Source organism: Tauraco erythrolophus, chromosome 6 (genome assembly GCF_009769465.1).
Source record: "Tauraco erythrolophus isolate bTauEry1 chromosome 6, bTauEry1.pri, whole genome shotgun sequence".
NCBI classification, from domain to species: domain Eukaryota; kingdom Metazoa; phylum Chordata; class Aves; order Musophagiformes; family Musophagidae; genus Tauraco; species Tauraco erythrolophus.
The window spans coordinates 22746150-22765419 of record NC_141470.1 but is presented as its reverse complement, the minus strand read 5'-3'; the positions used below and the strand labels follow the sequence as shown (position 1 = coordinate 22765419).

Here is a 19270-nt window from a genome sequence, read left to right as displayed (position 1 = left end):
TTTTTAGACCAAGATGTTCATGGAAGTAAAAATAGTGTCCGATGCTTACAAAAGTAGCTAGAAAACCCCCTACAGGTACATAATCTTGAAGTAGAAGTGAATTCCTCACATTTCAAGGTGCTAACTGCTAATGGAAGCTGAGGAATTAAGGATTATTCATTAAAGGTTACTTGTAGTTTTCTGGGAAGCGTGGGGTATTAATCTGTGGTAGTTTCACTAATCCAAATCAGTCACCACTACTCTTTAGAAGCAGTTGATGCACTTTTGGTTTTTAGCAAGTATATTGAAATTCTTATATTTAAGTCTGTCAAATACACAAATTCTCTCCTAATTTTTCTAGCTCTATGTCGTTTTTAACAATCCCAGAACTGGTATGGATGAGGCTGGCTGGCATCTCTGGAGATGGCTTAGTCTAACCCTGCCCCGCTCAAAGCAGGGTCAGTTAGGGCCAGTTGCACAGGGCCATGTCCAGCCAGGTTTTGAGTTTCTCCACAGATGGACACTCCATAGCCTGTCTCTGCAACCTGTTTCAGTGTTTGACCACTCATACAATAATTTTTTTCCCCTCAAGTTTAAGTGAAATTTCCTGTATTTCACTTTGTGTCAGTGGGCACCACTAAGAGGAGTCTGGCTGCGTCGTCTTTATTTCTTCTTCTCCACCCAGTATTTATACATATTGATAAGATGCCCCCCCATGACACCCTTCTCCAGGCTGAACAGTCCCAGCTCCCTCAGCCTCTCCTCACATGTCAGGTCTTCAAATCCCGTGATTATGACAGTGGCTCTATACTTTGAACAGTGCTGTATTGAAAAGAAACCAGTATTTCTGATTGAGTTCGTACTGCAATATAGCTTAAAAAGTTTTCCTTCTTGATTAAAACCATGTTGTACTGGGAAGTGTTCAAGACCATGAAAGGAAGACACTAGTGGCTTTACAAAAACGATTGAACATTGTTTACATAATAGATTGTGTTTGTTATGTAACAAGAGAGAATAAATGTCCATAGGCCTTATTTTCACTAGCACTGTTGCCAAAGTTTTAAGGAGCTCCTGTTCTTATCCATCTCCAGCCACTTACTCATTTCTGCCCTGTGCTCCTCTGAAGGTGCTGGGACAACTGATTGTGGAGGCTGTGATTTAAGCTGTCTAGAATTTTTAAACAGGCCCCAATTTTGTTGCATTTTTGCAAACTGAAAGCATGTTATACTTGGTTTTAATACTACACTAGGGACAAATAAGCAGCCAGGGCAACGAGGTACAAACATATAGCTGCTGAAGCCACTGTATGGTTTTGAAACTGCAGCCAAAGACATGGGCAGGTCCTGAATAGCTGATGTGGGGCGAGTACTACATTAATCTGCATGAACATCCTACATGAATGAAAAGGATGAGATAATTCAGTGCTGTGCTGAGAGGTAGCGGGAGCCACAGGCAGCACTAGCATGTTAGGCTGTGTTCATAATACAATGGCATATTAAATAACATGTTTAAGACACTTAACAAAGGAAAGCTTGAAATCAGGATTTGAAAACAGTTAATATAGTTCTGCAGACATTTACATGAAAGTTCTCCTAAATTTAAGGGACAATATATGAACATATTTTAAGTGCTTTTTTGATAATCTGACACACAGGTGAAGGTCTTTGAAATGAGGTGCTATCAGGAAATGGGAACTGATCATTAGGTATGAAATAGCTGAGATATTCTGGGAATGATTTTGCATTTATGCTATTATGAGAAAAAGCATTTGGAGAGTTGATTTATACATGCTAGTTGCTATCATTAAGTAGGTGCTTCATTTATGTTTCTAACAGGATCAAAAATTACAGATGCACTTAACAGCGAAAGAAGAGCATCATAAGAAACTGAATGAAGTTGAGAAGCGTTATGCTACTATTGCATTTCAGCTTGGAGTCGTAAAAGGTGTTCATGGAAAACTAGAGCACAGTGGTATGTATGTCTTAAATGTCCTCCAGCGTTTGTTTTTGCTGTGTTTTGACAATACTGAGCTAGGGACACCGAACAATTCAGAAAAATAGCAGCTACCGTGTGCCAAGCATCAAATAGACCAACTGACAATTACTGTACCTCAGCATCTTCCTCCGTGTTTCTTTCTGTGACGGTGCCAGGATAAGCAGCACAGGCCCCGTACCTCTTCTGCTCTTTGCTGATACACTACTGCAGTTGTGCGCATGACCACATAGTGTATATATATTGAAAAACTGATTTGTGTTCAAAACAATTCAACAGCGGACCCACCCCTTCCAGAAAAAAAAAAAAAAAAAAAATTACGCTTAATTTGGATCATCTTCCTGTCACCATTCAGCATAATCAACATAAACAGTTGTACCAGCTCAAATGAGGGGGTGAAAGTAAAGGAATTAGCAAATAGAGGGAAATTAATGCTATTTAAAGTAGGTTTAATGTTGGGAAATGGACAGAACATTAATGAAATAACAAAAATTTTATGTTGTATGGAAATATAAAATCTTCAAACCAGTTCACTAATTAAATAGGGTGGTATATGAATAATTTTATGCAGTTATTGTTACTTAGATTCTGACTATATGACTACTCAAACTGTATAAATCTGTACCTTATCCTTGTTTGTGTATTAAAACATAACAAAATTGTTATTCCATATACTTTTATTTTATAAATATATAATTTTAATCTGTAAAATAATAAAGCTGAAAACTTTAAGTAGTACAAATACTTAGTAGCTACAAACTTCATCTAAACGAATTTCAGAGAGAGATCCTTGTTACTCGTAACAAAGTGATAAATTTCTATGCAAACTTCACAGTGTATGAAGTTGTGTACTGTTTTCAGCCTGCAGTGTTCATCCATGTAAACACATATACAGGATGTAAATAAAAATCAGTATTATTTTTTAAGGAAAGCAGAAGTAGTTGTATAACTCAAAGCAAGCAAATAAAAGCCCCAAGCAAAACAAAAACCTTTTCAAATATGGAAGCTTATAAGTTGTTTGGGTTTTTTTTTCTACCTGAAACCAAATAGTTTGTCAGCTCTAATTTGAATACACTGGTAATACACTCTGTGTATTCATATTTTGGTACCTCAAGTTACTTCTCATATTCAATTTGGTTTTAACAGCGTAATATTTAATACTGAAAACAAATTAAGATAAAACATTGCTGTATTTTCCTTTTATATTTGCATTGGACAGGGCTTTTCTGGTATGTCAGATACAGAAAAGTGTTTTTGCAATTTCAAGAAAAATGACTTTTACTCTCGGTATTTACACTATTTGAGTTATATAAGTGTTTTTTGCCATGTTCTTACTTCCATTTATCGATAATTGCAAAATGAACCTGTAGAAAATATGAAGAATGTTAATAACTGATGCTGTTCAAGCAGCCAATCTGCTCATCAGTTTAACTATAGTGTGTCTTAACACAGAGAGAATTCAATTTGCATTGCAGTATGTAAGACGTGCAATAGGGATGTAGGTAACTTGTAAATTCTGAGCAAGGAACTGCAGTCAGTGGAAAAGTCAGGCAGAAAGTATATGAGGCATTTTTTAATGCAAATTGTTTAAATTTATTAACTGTTGTTCTTTATCTGCTGTACTAAAGCAGTATGTAGGTAGACAAGAAAGTGAAGATAGATGTGCCATAGTGCTGCATAGGGAAAATGACACAATTTATAATAAATCTAAAACTTCATTGCCTAAGCAATGTGCCACTGTTAGTATTTTAAAGCTAGAGAGTGGACCCATGACTCTTGTTGAAAGACAGGAGAAACTTTTACCAATTTTTGCCTGCTTGTTTTTGTAGATTTTTTTCTAAGTTATATCAGAAGATATCTGTTACATTCTTAAGTATTTTCATATGTTAAGCACATATTTCATATAAAACTGCAAAATTGCTTATTGTATTGTAAGGCTGTTGTCCTTCATTCCCTGTGATGCTTACCACCTTTAACAGAAAGGGAAAGAACTTTCTGGCTGCAATGGAGCGTCTAGAGTTCTTGTATTCAAATGTTGTACCAGAAGCTTTTTCAGAAAAAAAGAAAAAAGATTAGGAGTGAATGAAGAGGAATTAGGAAATACAAAAGCCTGAAGAAAGACCTCAGAGGGTCAAAATACTGAGATTGAATAGAGGTGACTGAAAAAGTACAGGGACCAGTGAATATTTTCAGCTTTTCATGTGAAACTTCAAGCGATTTCCTAGTGATATTTTGACCTGTATAAAGTCTAAGAGAAAATTCCCTTCCTTTTCAAAAGGGACAGAAGTTATTCTTAGCATTTTCCTCTCCATTATCCTCCACTGTCTTCCATGTCCTACAGGTATATAACTCTGTACATCTGTTAACTCAGTTGTTTGAATGTTCTGTGGTTCATTATGTTCTATGTTCCTCTGAAAATAATTAAACCCAGAAAATGACAAGCAAAGCCTTAGTTAAAAAACAAAACTAGCATTAAAAGTTAATGGAGAAATGATCCTAATAAAGTGACGTGAGGTGACACTAAAAATTAAATTACAATTAAAAAAAAAAAAGAAGCAAACCACACACAGAAAAGTCTTAACTCATTGCTTGAGGTATAGAGCAACTGGTACCACCTTGTGTAATCCTCCAGTCCAGTATCACATTATACAGAAAAATAGTTGAGTCATATTTCCAGTCTTAGTCTCCTTTCCATGAAGATGTTTAATTATTTTATAAATTATATACACATACATTGCAGTTATAAATCAGATATTCAAATATGAAATGATATATTAACATGTTTTAACTTTTGTCTAAAGTACAGGAAGCGATACAGCTCAATAAGAAACTAACATCAGTGAATAAAAGACAAGAGACAGAAATAAATAATCTGAAGGAAGTAAGTATAGTACGCAGTTCTGAATGTAGAAGTGGGATTCTTCGGGACTTTACAAGCTGCTGTAGTATATCTAGAAGTAGCAGACAAGCAGCAGAATTGTTCTCCATTCTATGACTAATGGCTAAATTAGTTGTATGCTCCCTTGTTATGCACAGATACTTCAGATGAATGCCAATTAAACATTGAACAGCTCTGAATAGTTTCTGTAACTTGGGAATTTTTGTTTATCTCTACAGCGTCCTACTCGTTTCTTGTTAATTATTAGCAACCTGTCTTCTTCCTGTGCTGTATTGTCATTGCTTCTCCCATCTGATATGGAAAGGTAGCAGTGGTGATTTCAGTTTAGTCAGAGAGACAGAACATGAAGAGTAGTTGCCATAGAAACAAGCTGATAGCTTGAACATAGGATACAAACTGTATCTCCATCAGAAATGGGAGTGTGTTGTGGCAGGGCGACTGAGACATTAGATAATAGTGGTACTATGGACAGAGAAGTTGTCTGGCCATTAAGCTCTTTTCTGCCCTTATCTATTCAGAAACTACTATTTACCAGGTACATTTCTGAGTTACATTCTTGAACATATGGGATAGTGGGAAGAACAAAGCTCTTTTCCCTTTAAGCTGTTTCTTAAGTGCTGGCAGGTGAAGAGCAAAGGGATCCACTGAAATCAAAATTGTCCTGTAAACTCCATATCTTTCCATACCACATCTTTTTGATATCTTCTTATCTTTCTATTCCACTTTTTTTTTTCCTCCCTTTGATCCTCTGAGGATTTTAGGTAGGGAACAAATGCATTTATTTTCTTGGTTTAATGTTAATCTCCAGCTTCCAGATGAATGCTTTGGACTACCATGGGATCTTTGCAAAGTCTGCGAATTTTGTGCAAAATAAAAAGACATGGAGGACAGGGAAGATAATTTGTAAATTAGGAGAAGGGATTATGACCATTTTATATTTAGGTTAAATTGATCAAAGATTGGATGTTTCCCTACCATGACCTTTGTTTGCCTTAAAAAAAGGTGATTTGAAGGTACGTAATACTTGAAAGTCTCCTGAATCTAGTGTTGGTTTTTGTTCTAAGGCACACAGTCCTTATTGTTAAGGTTCTTTGGAGTGTGATGTCTCTAGAAGCCTTACTTAAAATTAAATTTTATCTTGAAATAGAGACGTTTAAGATTTTTTTCATTTGTTTCATTCTACCTTCTCTAGTGCTTTGCTTAATTTTTACATTATTATTCCTGAAGATATTCTAGCCACACTAAAGATTAATCATGATTCAATCTAGATTTGTTCAGTTACGTGATAGATATAATATGGCAAACCTTAGAGTCCAAAAGATCAGGTTTTGAAGTGACTGTCTGATCTCAAAGATTTCAGAACTCCTACCATCATAAAAACTGACTGAGAAACACAGTAACAATAAAACAGAACACTGGAAAAATTATCTAATTAATTTCTAGATCACAATTCGTTTTATGGCATTTAGAAATGTTTATTTAGTGATATAATTCAAAACCTATATATCTTTATCTGTAATGTTTGATGGATGGAAAAGTAACATAAAACATCGGAAGTTGTTAGTGGTGGTAACTGTCCTCTATAAAAAAGCCATATTTGTTATAATGCTAATATTGTTACAGCCATGAAGGTCTGAGGACAACTTTGTCTTGTGTGCATTTGGTACACTTCAACTGTACAATTCCTTTAAAAAAGTAATTTTGTATGTGACAAAGAGGTACATTAATCTCAAATGCAGCATGTCTTTATTGTAATATATGTAAATGTCAAAATTTAGTACACTAGAAGCTTTTAAGCATCACAGTAAATGAGGTTTGTTGCTTTTGGTTAGAAACCAAGAATAATGAATTACTTACAATTCTCTGATTGTAAGTAGTTCGAGAAGTAAGAGAAGAAAAATGTTTAAGGAAAATTTTACATAGTGAAATCTGTGAGTAACAGAGGTGTGTGAGATAAACTGATAGTGATTTATGCACTCCAGTAATCAAACATATCACTTGATCTATTTTTTGTCAGCTGTGCTCTTGATTCTTAAGGTCATGGGTGATGAATTTAAATAAAATACTGTTAGAAGAAGGGACCAACTGAAACTTAATCTAGTTTTCTGTAGTTCTCCGAGAAAATGCCCTTATCCTGGTTACTTCTGAATTTCTTATTGGTTGTTTAGTATTTGACTATCCCATTCGGAATGTCCATGGAAAACTGAACTGGAATTTAATTTCTTAGCCTTTTAATATTCACATAGTGCTGCAGCACTTTGCTGCGGCAATGCCTTATTCTGAAAAAAAAAGTGGGTGTTTGTTTATTTGTAAACATGGTTTTATTAATAAAAGTTGTGTATAATAAAAAGGCCGCCTTTTTCCTCAAAATGCAGAATTTCGTGAAAACAAAGTTAAAAATGAACAACATAGCGAAGAAAAATACAGCCCATTTTTCAGTATTCCCATTTCAACAGTTTGCTTGTAGAACATTTCTGGAAAGTTACGTAGTGAGATGGTGCGTATCTGAACTATATCTGTGATGTCACTTGTTCTGTTTGTGGAAGCGCTGTGGCTCATCTTTTGGGTCATTGTGTAAATGAAGAGAAAAGAAGTGCTCGGACCCAGTAAGAAGTGCCCTGAGCTAGTTTCATTTCCTTGTACTTGGCCTAATGATTGCAGGGTGTTCTTCAAGCAGTCAGGTGTTTTCCCTTGTTGGGGAATGTATCTGTGTAGAGCTGAAGGGATCTACAAGAGATACAAAGCAATGAGAAAACTTTAGAAAGCTTGCAAGAGGGATTACCAGGCTGTTTTCACTTGCTACATAGCTGAAAGAAGTCATGATATCTGCAGCACAAGTTGGGACAACTTATAAAGCTGGTTTTATCTGCCTTGACACTTGACTGACCTCTAACAGTTCTGACTACATGTGGGTTCAAACTTTTCCTCTGCAGCCTCAGTGCTGGAGTGGGAATGGCTATCCTTAGTACTAAAATCTTAATTTGGCTGTCAGCTCTTATCATAGCCATTACTTTGATGCAGACGAGGATGATCTCACACGTTTGTTCGTAATGGGAATATGAAGTTAGTGAATGCTATTCAACGTTTATGGATAAAAGTAAACTAGTGAAACCATAAAAATGCTTGCATTGAAATCTGACCAAGAAAAGCAGCGGAATGAAACAAACCTTTAAAAAAGAGCTATGCTGCTCAAGGCTTGAAAGATTGCAAGAGAGTTGCACCGATCTAGGAAGAGAGCAAAAGAGATGTAGTTGTAATTTCAGATACACTTGAAGTTTGCATAAGGTATCAGCACTGTCTGGGGAAATGGTTACATCTGCCTGCACTGGCTGCTTTTCCAGTCCCATACCACCACTTATGCTGGCATATGTATTTGTGTGGCCTGAGGGAAAGTAAAATGGAAATTTTGTATTGACCAAAACTATGCTTTTCCAAAAAACGGGAGTAAGTTTTACCTTAGATCAACTGGCAAAAGGAGAATACATTTAAGGAGCAGGACCATTCTTTTGTGGTAGTCTTGACTTATGCTGGCTTGAAGTGTTTCTGAAACCGGGTCCCTAAGTATTGGCTGCTAGCAACACATCAAAGGAAGGGGTTTAAAGCCTTATCATCTTTCTTAGCTTTCCTCAAAAACTGATAAAATTATTTTCCAGATTCAATTTAATTTATAGGATTCGGAATACTACTAGTCATCTTATTAATGAAAGAAAGCCACTAGGAAAATAAACAAAAACTCTGGGAGTGAATTCTTTTCATTTCAGAGTACAATAAAATACACGGGGTTTATGTATAAAATTATTTCATATTATTTTCACACCTACATAGTTTATGTTTTCACTCACCATGGGAAAGTTGCCCATTATTTTGGTGATCTGGTTGTGTTGATTCTTTTTTGAGTTTGTGTTGGGTTTTGGTGGTTGGGGTTTTTGTGTATTTTGTGGTGGGTGGGGGTGGTTTTTTTCCCCTCTGCCTACAGCCTTGGTAGATTAGCAGATCTGGGTTTGGTTCCAGATAGATTATACACATTCACTTGCTATATACAAAGAAGAAAAACCACTCATCGTTTCTATCTCAGACGTGATTTACTTAGTACAACTTGTTTCTTTCCCCGTGACAAAATAAGTAGTAAGATTTTTCTGCAGGCAATAAACTCTGAGTTTTGGGAAGTATATAGTATCAGATCCATAGCAGGCTTTCGCACCTGCTTGTGTAGCCCGCAACCCGTTAGGTGTGTTCTGTACATCATTATCTAGTTCTCTGTAAAGACTGGCACAGTGCACCTTTTCACTTTATGAAGTTAAAACTGCTTGCGCTTTCTGCCACTTAAATGTAGGGCCTCTCCTTGCATGTTTCATTACAGAGCCTTCTGGTAAAATAGTACAACTAATTTATGTTGTTATTGCAAAAATCAGAAAAAGACTTGCTAGGTTACAGACTATCACAGTTCTAAAGCATTGCTGTCTTTGGGTTCTATAATTGATTCTGCAGTTACACTTAGTACTTAGTAGATCATTTTAGATTTATTTATGGCTAAAATACATGAGAAATAAAGCCTCTAGGAAAAAAAAAAGAATAAAAAGATTGATTTAAAAGTGGTAACCTATATTTGCGTTTCCATAAACTTTGTATTTGTGAATTCAGCTACAACGTAATCTTCCCTTTTTCTTTTGTACTGTTATATGATTTTGTCCAGAACAGTTAAACCATTGGTCTGTGATAAGATGGAATTCCAGTTTTGTGAAGAAAAGTTAACAGACCAAACTTAGTTGTTAGATAAAACTATTACCGTTCTGAATGCTTGGTTCACCACTATGGCATCATGAAGAATTCTTGATACTATCTGTGAACAGCATTCATAACCTCTGCTATTTGTCTGAGTAAACGTCAGAGCGCTCAAGGAGAGAGCGATATAACAGACTACCTTGTACCAGAATGGGAGGGGTGGGGGAGAACAGGGCACAATATTTATGACTCCAGGAACTATAAGTTGTAATTTAATGAGATCAAAGCATTTGCTGTTTATTTGTTGCACTAGGAGCTTGGAATAACTGGTTAGAAAACAGATACCAAAAAAAAAAAAAAACAAACCAGGATATTTAAAAGATTATAAAGACTATAAAATCAAAGGCATATTTTAGATGGAAATAATGTTGTAGAAGCCTCTAATATAAAATTAATTTAGCATTCTCCTGAGATTAAGTAATTAATGTTTCAGGAAAAGCAAAGATCCTCCAAATTATAGCCAGTTCTGTTTTTACCAGATACTCATGTTCTTCCTTTTTTTTTTTTTCTCCTGATTCCAGGAACATACACAGTGGTTATAATAGGTACTTTATTCCTATTGTATATCTCAGTGTAGGAGGTTTTACCAATACCAACTCAATGTCCACCTCTAATATACTTCTTGGAAGAGAAAATAACAAAATGCTTAGTATCATAAATACTTCAAACAGAGAAAAATCAGCACAATAACATTTTACCTCTGAAAAAATAAACTTTTACCATGGTGACAAGTTTAAAGTTTTGCAAATCAGTCTTACAAATTTCAGTTTCTCTAATTTATTCTGTTGCTTCCATACATTATTTAAAAGTAGGGCACGACTCAGGATAGTTTAAAAGATTTGTCTTTGTTTTGAATTGCAATGCTATACTAGATGAACTATTTATATGTGTTTCCTGTGTTAAGGAACTGAAGAAAGTGACTACAGACTTGATAAGGTCCAAGGTCACATCTCAGTACAGGGTGGAAGAAGAAAACATCAATCTTGCAGCAAAGGAAAAACAGTTTCAAGAACTGAAACAAAAAATCGGAATGGTATTTTAGAATTTAAACAAATTATTTTTTTGTGAAAATGTTCTGTTCTTCATTCAGCAAACATCCTGACAATGATCTCTTTGATGTATACAGATTAGTGATTCCTTTCTACTAAGTGCATATACAGTATAACAAAACTATTTCCAGAACAACCTTTTTTTAGAGAAGTAAATATGCTATGAATATAAGCATAATTTTATAGTAAAAAAACACATGGATAAGAAGACATTTCAAAATAATTCAGTTTGTTTAAACAGCCTCATAATGATTCACAATGTCATGTTAATACAATATTACTAAAGAAAATAGACAGTAATTTTAAATGCCTTTTACTGTTCTCGATGCTCTTTTTTAAGGAGACAGCAGTTCGTAAAAAAGTTGAAGAAGAAAACATTCACATTAAAGAAGAAAAGCTGGTGAGTTGTTAATACAACTTTGCTATTTAAAAATCACTTAAGAATATATGTGCTATATATTATATTTAAGTTTATTACATTATCATACTAGGCTATTAAAACTAATTAAATTCACTTGTTTACCCTTCAGAAATATTTTAATACTAATATAAATGGAATCTTACTCCTCAGTTTTTAGAAAGTGTATTAGCAAAACAAAATACATTGTGTGACACTGTATTCCAAGTCTTAACTTTTGCCTTTGAATTCAGATGGGAGAAACTTGGTATACCCTTGAAATAGTTGTTTACATATTGGTTCAGTACAATTATGCAATAAGGTGTGCATAACAAGCTTGCTATTCTGCTTTCCAACTGCCAACAGTTTACTATAATATTGCTGGTATTGAATCCAGGTAAAATTGGATTCATGTGTCAATCATATACAAAAGAAATGGTGTTCCATTCATACAGCACGTACATATTTAGAATATTAAGCTACCCTACACATAGCTGAACAGAGCTAGGACTGTCTTCTAATGCAAACTCAGGTATGTTCCAGCACAAATCCTGGTATTCAAACCAAGGTACATGGAGTCAAGTATCAAACATAGCAAAAAAATTATGTTCTCTTTAATAACAGCATAATACACTGCTTTGCAGAATATTAAGTGTAAAAGGGTAGTTGGTTTTGGTGGGTTTTTTTTTTCATAAACAGTTGCAGAATTTTCATTCTGCAGTTCATTAACCAAAAACGTCAGAGAAGTGTATGACTCTTGTTGTCAGGGAGATACAAAAGCAGTAGCTTACTTGTATACCCACTGCTCACTCACTGAAGGCTAATCCAGCAGAACTCTTCCAGTCCATAAAAACCAGTTTGCATTTTGAGTTTTCTTTTTAAAAATACTTGCCAATAAACAGGGGAAAAACAAGAGTCATGCTCAGGCCTCGTTAGTCCCCCAGCCCTGAATGCACTAACAGATTATATGGAGATCTTGTAGCATCATTCATGTGCATATTTGATATGTATTAGAGAAGGACTCTGGTTTGTTTCTCTATTTTGTTCTGTGTGAATTGCTAGGATTTGGTTGGTTGGTTTTAATACATGGAGAGTTTTGGTATAAATCTAGGGAGGGCTCTAATATAGAGATAAACTTCATGTTTTCTCCAAGAACTTGGGTTAGAGGACCTGGATTTCATATTATAGAGAACTACAAATTCACCATGTGGATTAACTGAAGATGTTGGCTTCAATGGTGCTTGGACTGAGGCTGAATATACTATCTAAATTATATCTGATTTACACTGAAATGTATGCAGAGAAGCAATCTTGTCTAGTTGAGTGACCCCCGTACTAGATTTAGAAGACATGGCCCAACTAGGCTGTCCACCTGTCAGATGACGCTGGGCAAGCCATTACACATCTCTCTGGTTCAGTTTTCTAGATGTAAAATTAAACTAAAGATGAATTAAGCTTCAGTGCAAAATACTATTTATCTCTGAATAACAAATATATGCATGAAAAGGAATGAGAGCACACCCAAAATAATGATTTAATTTTAGTAGATAGCTGTATCAGTGTATACAATAGAACCAAATATAGATAAATTGGAAAGCTCTTTGCAAGTTATATGAAAATACTTTTTTCTAATCATATGTTCTTCTCAATATATTTTGAAGAAATTGAGCACATTTAAAACTGCCTTATGCCCAAAACTCAAGTTTTTTTTCATGTGCAGGTGGTCTTTCAGTAATTGCTCTTTTGGTCTTTAGGGGTAAAGATTGGCTTGGCTAGATCATTCCCTCTGTCTTTGAATCTTTGGAAATATGTTTTGTAGTGTTTAATATAAAATTACTGTCTCCATTCCATCCACGTTTTCAGCTAACTGCAACAAACTTAATGGCAGCACCCATGGGTTTGTAAATCTGTACCACCTTAGTCAACTCATTTTGGGTGGCTCTTTTTTTAGAACTCACTCTTCTTGAAGTAACAATACAGGCTTGATGAAGGTACCACAAGAATTCAGGTAGTGACAGCAAATCTGACGTACTTGCACTATATGATGCAAAGCTAATGCATCTATTAGGATTTAATTCAGGAAATACAGAATAATGTCACATAAGGTGATCCATTAATGGAAGGGATTACTTGCCTGTCATATAATCTTTCTGGGATGTTCCATGTTTTCAGAACTGTAATATGGTACCATAAAATTATTCTGTTAGATTAGTTGAACTCACAGTGGGGTTGGATTTGATATATTTTATTCAGATTGCACTGAAGTATGTTTAAAGTATCAATGGATTGTTCATTTTAAGAAAATTCTCTGAAAATGAATACGTTATAATAAGTTATAATAATGTTACCTTCTCCAAGGCAAAAGGCCAGAAAAACTTGGAGTTGTTCTGATTTCTCCCTATAAGCCATTCCCCAATGTTGGTGTCGGAGTACGTTTTTTATATATGTGATTTTGTAAACACTGGCAGGATAAAATAATAAATATGTTAATCTCAAGACATAAATTATCTAATGTTTAAACTTCAGAAACAAAATCTTATTCAATATATCCTAATTTGTTTGTATTAATAAGGAAATTCTCAGTTCCCTACAATGTGTGCAGGAGCTGCTTCAGCGAATAAGCCAAACGAATGTTAGAATGGAAAGTGAATTAAATGCACTGAAAGAAGAGTATCAGGTCAGATTTTTCTTGATCAGACAAGCTGCTACTATCTGTTATGTACTTTTTAAGTCCAGGGCTGTTAAAGACATCTGTATGCTTTTCAGAACTTTTGACCTCACTTCCATTGCTCCCTCAGCTCCTTAACTGTCAGCATGAGCCTTGAAGTGCCGTCTATCGTTTCCCTCTCTTAGTTCTCCCCCTAAAGTAAATCATGGTTGCCATTCTTGTAAGCCATTTCTGGAGGGCAAACCGGACCGTATTGGGGTTGCTTTCAAGTATTTTGAAATAAAATTATTTATGACTTTGTTTCTTATAGTTTTCAGGTAGGTATAAATTTCTTTTCTGGAACTACTTCATTCTGAAATGTTCTTCATAGCCAGAGCTTGTACCCAGTTTTATTAGAGCAGAGAGCCTAAGAAAGAGCATATCCTGAGCCGTTTTCTTGCTGTGTTGTCTGGTGCCATATTATGCTAGAGGTGGTAAGTAGCCATGCTGGAGAGTGTGGCGTTGCAGCATTCCTCAGTTCCTCTTTGAGCATGTAAAAGTGTCTCAGTTTAGATTGTAAATTACACTAGCAGTCAGATTGGCCCACAGTGCACCAAAGATTAAGGTCATATCTGTTCCGGTCAGATGTGCCATGCAGAGTTCAGGTGCAATCATTAATCAGACTATTAATAATTATTATTTACTATTTGTCCATACATAACCACAACTATTCCATTCTTTGCTTGGCCTATAAGGCCAAGGTTTTGAACTAGGATCTCAGTTAATTTCAGATTAAACTTCCTCTATGTGTGTATACTTTTGTTCCTAAGTAAACACTTCTATGCTAAATTGAAATTATTCACTTCACATAAGCCTTTACTTTGTCTTTCAATAGATGTAGCAGTTTGCCTTCTGCCACAATGAAATATATGAATTTTGCATTTTGATGAAACAACTAAGGTTAAAGATCAGTTATGTTCTCCATCAGAAACTACCTAAAATTTCACTAGGAATTTAAGTACCTGCTTTGTAGTACTGGATAAAACTGTAGCGACTGGAAAAGAACTCACTGATTTCAGATGTCTGGGTTCCTGTATTTATATTTATCTAGAGCATTGGAGTTTCATGACTTAAAATTCTTTGACATCAGGTTGCTCTAGAACCAAGAAAAGATGCTTCTCACCTAGAGAACAGTTCCACCAGATTCACCCATTATGAACTTTCAGAGTTCTCCAGTTCCTCTTTTGTATATTAGCTTTTTAAAAATAAAATAATAAATTAAAATGACAAAGGACAGTTTAATAGGAAAAGGTTTGTGTTTTTCTTAGTATGTTTGAAACTTTTAACACATTAATTTAGTTAAAAATCCGTTTTACATGTTGGGTCCAGTGAAACAGCTGCATTACTTGCTATTCATACAATACCGTGTTTTGTTAAAGTAAGAATATAATGTGCATTTAATTTTTAAGATGATTGAAATGACTTTGTAAATTAAACCAGAAGCTTGAGATAATTTAACTGGCATATAACCTTACTGGTGATGACTTTCATAATACAGGGGAGACATTTAGGATCGTTGTGTCAGGATTATTGAATAGCAGGTGTATTCTAAAAGTGCTTTTTTCTGATTATGAGCTGTTGTTTCCCATCTCAGATAAAGTATATAGTATGCCTTAAAGCTCCAGCTAAAACTATGAATGGTATCTGTGAATCTTATCTTTGAAGACTCCATATAAATGTCTACAAGTGTAAGAATATAGCTTATTTTCTTCTTGTTAAGATACCAATTGAGTACCAGTCTCTGTTTTGCAGCCTGTATAGGCCAACAATTGATTTCTGATTGCAATTATACTAATTCTGATTAGAGAGCCTGCTTGATTTGGGTCCTGTTTATATTAGACATTGGGAAGGTATTAATGTGTTCCGTTTTTCTAACTACAGGACAAACTTATTTCTAGTCATCAAAGCTTCAGTGTAGTCTTTCTTGCAGGCTTAAGTACTTTATGTTGTTGCAAGACATGGGTGACTACTAAGAGGCTCTTGCTCCAACCTTTGAAAGCTCTGTTGACTATACGAGGACTCCTTAATACTTAGCTTGATGTAAATATTCCTTAGTCTTCAATGTGGCACTCGAGATAGCTGAGATTTGATTTCAGCTGAGTTTTGAAAGCATTCTGTGCATTTCTAAAACCAAGACGTGTTCTCATTTGAGAATGGGAATTAAAGGATTCATAAGATTTATATAAGTACATATGAGTGATAAGCTTTCATCTGGGAACATAAAAATGGCTAGATATTTTAATAGATGTATTTTTTTGCAAACTCGATAAGTACATACATAAAATGCAGCCATTCCCTTAAACAGCATGATGTACATACAATGCTATATTAAAAGTGAATGGCACTTGTTCTTATTCTTTCCATATGAACTCATGGGGTTACTTTGATTTGTCAGAAATGTCTGTCTTTCTGTTTAAACAGTACTCATAAAATATTGTTGGTTTTATATAGCTACTCATTTGGCTGACAGCTTGATACAATTACCAGGATATTCCAAGGAATGAGACAACATTAACTGTTTACTTTGCAGTGTCATTTTTTAAAGCAACAAATGGAACTTCATGAAATAGGGAGCTGAATATATAACTGGAAGGGTCTACCCACTCTCCTGCCAATTTGAGAGCTATTGCTTTCATCTTTATTGATTCTAGAACCTCAATATGATTAATGGGGTCTGAAGGTTATTCTTCTGCTCTATTTTATATCCCTGTTGAATTTGTGGGCCTTGCTCACCAAGAAAAAAGAGTTTCTTCAGAATACTACAAAAAATGGAAGGAGTGGATTGTACAGTCCCATAGAATATTTTTATTCTTTAAAAATACTGCTTATTTTTGGGCTTGAGATGACAGAATACTTAAACTTGCAAGGTAACACTCAAGAAGGATCACACTGTGCTTTCTCATTCTGTCTATGCATACTTAGTGCTAGGATACCAATGTCCTAATGAGTTCAGAAAAAAAAGTTATAATTCTTCAACAGATGACAGAATACTTGAGATTGCAAGGAATTCAGGTATTCCTCTCTGTACAATTGGCTTTAATGTATGATCAGTTCCGTTCACGTGCTACTCCTGATATTTTGCCCTAAGAGGAATGATGTGAATAACTGTCATATTCCATCTCAGAGGAGGTTGCATCTGAGACGCAAGTAAAAGCATCCTTCATGTTAGAGCAAATTTATCAAAGAGAGAAGGTCTTGGACTCCTAGTTTATAGAACTGGATGAGAGGTGCTACATCAGAATTATTCAGACAATGTATTGTTGGATTGCCTCGTCTTTTTAATGATATGATCTGTCAGAGAAGATCCACTATATTCTTATGCACAACTTTTTTCATGTGTTTAAAAAAGGAAGGTAGTCTGAATTTTCCCAGTGTTAATACCTGTAAAACGTATTTGTATTAATAGTGTAGTTAAATTTACATAGGTGTTTTAAAACTGATGCTAAGTGAATCAAGAGGTAGGCTCATTTTTAGTTAAAAGATTAAGTAAAAAGGACTTGCTTTGTAGCATTGCCTCCATAACTTAATGTTTTTTCAAGTGGACTTTCAAAGAAGCTCAGCAGAGTCACAAATATGCAGCTGGTCATATAGCTAAATGCATTAAAGTTATGTTTACATTATCAATTATATTTGTGTCATCTGTATAGTAGATAATGGATGCAGTAAGTCCTTTATCTTCTATATTCTTTTCTATAAAAATGGGATAGGATAAAAATTCTCGCAGTACCTGAAATGTGTGTGAAGTTACCGTTGATTTACACAAGGCTGCTTTAATTTAGCACAGTAAAGCTGAAGAGTTAACCCAAAAATGTTGCAAGTACAATTATGATAGTATAAAACTTAATATTATTATTATTTTAATGCACTCCTATTTCAGTGATGTAATAAAAATAAAGGATAATCAGACGTATACTTCATGTTCCAGTAGATATGTTTTAGAGTTTAAAGTTTATACAGTTTATAAGATAGCTTATAAACAATTTAGGATAGAAAAACAAAATATTTTCTTGAGTATACAGTAGTTTTTTTCTTTTAGTACAACGGGCCTAGATTGTGCTACATTTCATATTTCTCATCTCTGGACTTTATATTACTTTTTTCAGCACATTAAAACTTATGCAGTGAAACTGAATAATGGCAAGTGTTTTTATACCCTTTTATAGCCATTTGTTTTTTCATAACCTCCCCCTGTTTCCTGTTAGCTAACTATAAGCACCTTTCTGTTAATTTATGAAAATTATTGTTGAGATAGCACATTATCACTGATCTGTATGGCACTTCCAGCATGTTAGAAGCAAAGGTCCAAGCAACATAAAACACATCAAAATTCATTAATGTGGTATTGATTATTTTTTGGATAATTAATTTTATTGCAGACCCTTGAAAGAGATAATGAGCTGCAAAGGGAGAAGGCAAAGGAAAATGAAGAAAAGTTCCTTAATCTTCAGAATGAGCATGAGAAAGCACTAAGAACTTGGAAAAAAGATGTAGGTTTATTAAATTAAATGTTAAGAGTATTAAAAGGTTTTTGAAATAGTCATCAAGCATTTCAGGTAATTCTTAAAAGCCAAGAAATTATTGCAGAAATAAAACAATAAAAACAACCAATTTCTCTTCCAGTAATGCAGACTCTTCTAGAAGTGAGTATTTTTAAAAGGTAGATTTAGGAGAAATGTTGACTTCTGTGCTCTAAAAGGTCAGAGTACTTCCTGCAGTTCTGTAAAGCAAGAGCCAGAGTATTAGGTGTTAGCTTGAATTTAGCACTTAAATATACCAGAATTGCACACTTACCATTACCTAGTCACGGAAGCTGATATAGTTTTTAATTTACATTGAATTTTATGTATTTTTCAGGAAATTCGCATTTTTTTACAGAACTCATTCAGAGGATACCAGCATTTCTAGGCTGCACTCTTGTACCCTGAAAAAACTATCAATAAACTGTCATATAGTAAAAAATGAACATAAACCCACATAGACTGAAGTGACAGAGGCTAAAGGTACTTCTGAAAGGCCATATGCCCATGAAAAAAACAAACCAACCTCAGACTGAATCAGGCAGAGATACTTAAAACTTGCATTAAATTGGAGGTCTTGATTTGGCAGGAATTACTCCATGTGGACTGTGGGGTGAAAGGGAATAAGAAAAGGTAAAAACCTGTATGTCCTCTGAGTGAATTCACCTCTGTGTACACCTAAAAATAATTTGTCTTCAATATTTGCCGTCCTTTCTCCTACTTCATTAAAGAATATTTCAGTAATTATTTAATCCAAATAATTAGCAAAATATTGTAGTAATAAAAAATGCATGTTGGCAAGTAAGAAAAATAATACTTCTTCAATAAGACAAGATCTGTTTAGTGCGTGGAAACTGGACTCTAAGCAGAATTTGTTTAATAATCTTTTTTACTTCTACTAATTGGCACGTACTGCTGGAAAGGTTTTGAATTTGGTAGACAGATTCT

General features: G+C 34.6%; 1 protein-coding gene across 1 annotated transcript in view; it reads left to right on the top strand.

Annotated features, from left to right (window-relative positions):
* Window positions 1–19270, top strand: part of CCDC73 (coiled-coil domain containing 73) — a 67996-nt gene that overhangs the window by 34396 nt on the left and 14330 nt on the right. Inside the window, exons 7-12 of the mRNA XM_086612910.1 lie at window positions 1815–1950; window positions 4773–4852; window positions 10557–10685; window positions 11042–11101; window positions 13671–13775; window positions 18182–18292. Of these exons, the coding sequence (XP_086469036.1) occupies window positions 1815–1950; window positions 4773–4852; window positions 10557–10685; window positions 11042–11101; window positions 13671–13775; window positions 18182–18292 (621 nt within the window). The remainder of the gene's footprint in view (window positions 1–1814; window positions 1951–4772; window positions 4853–10556; window positions 10686–11041; window positions 11102–13670; window positions 13776–18181; window positions 18293–19270) is intronic.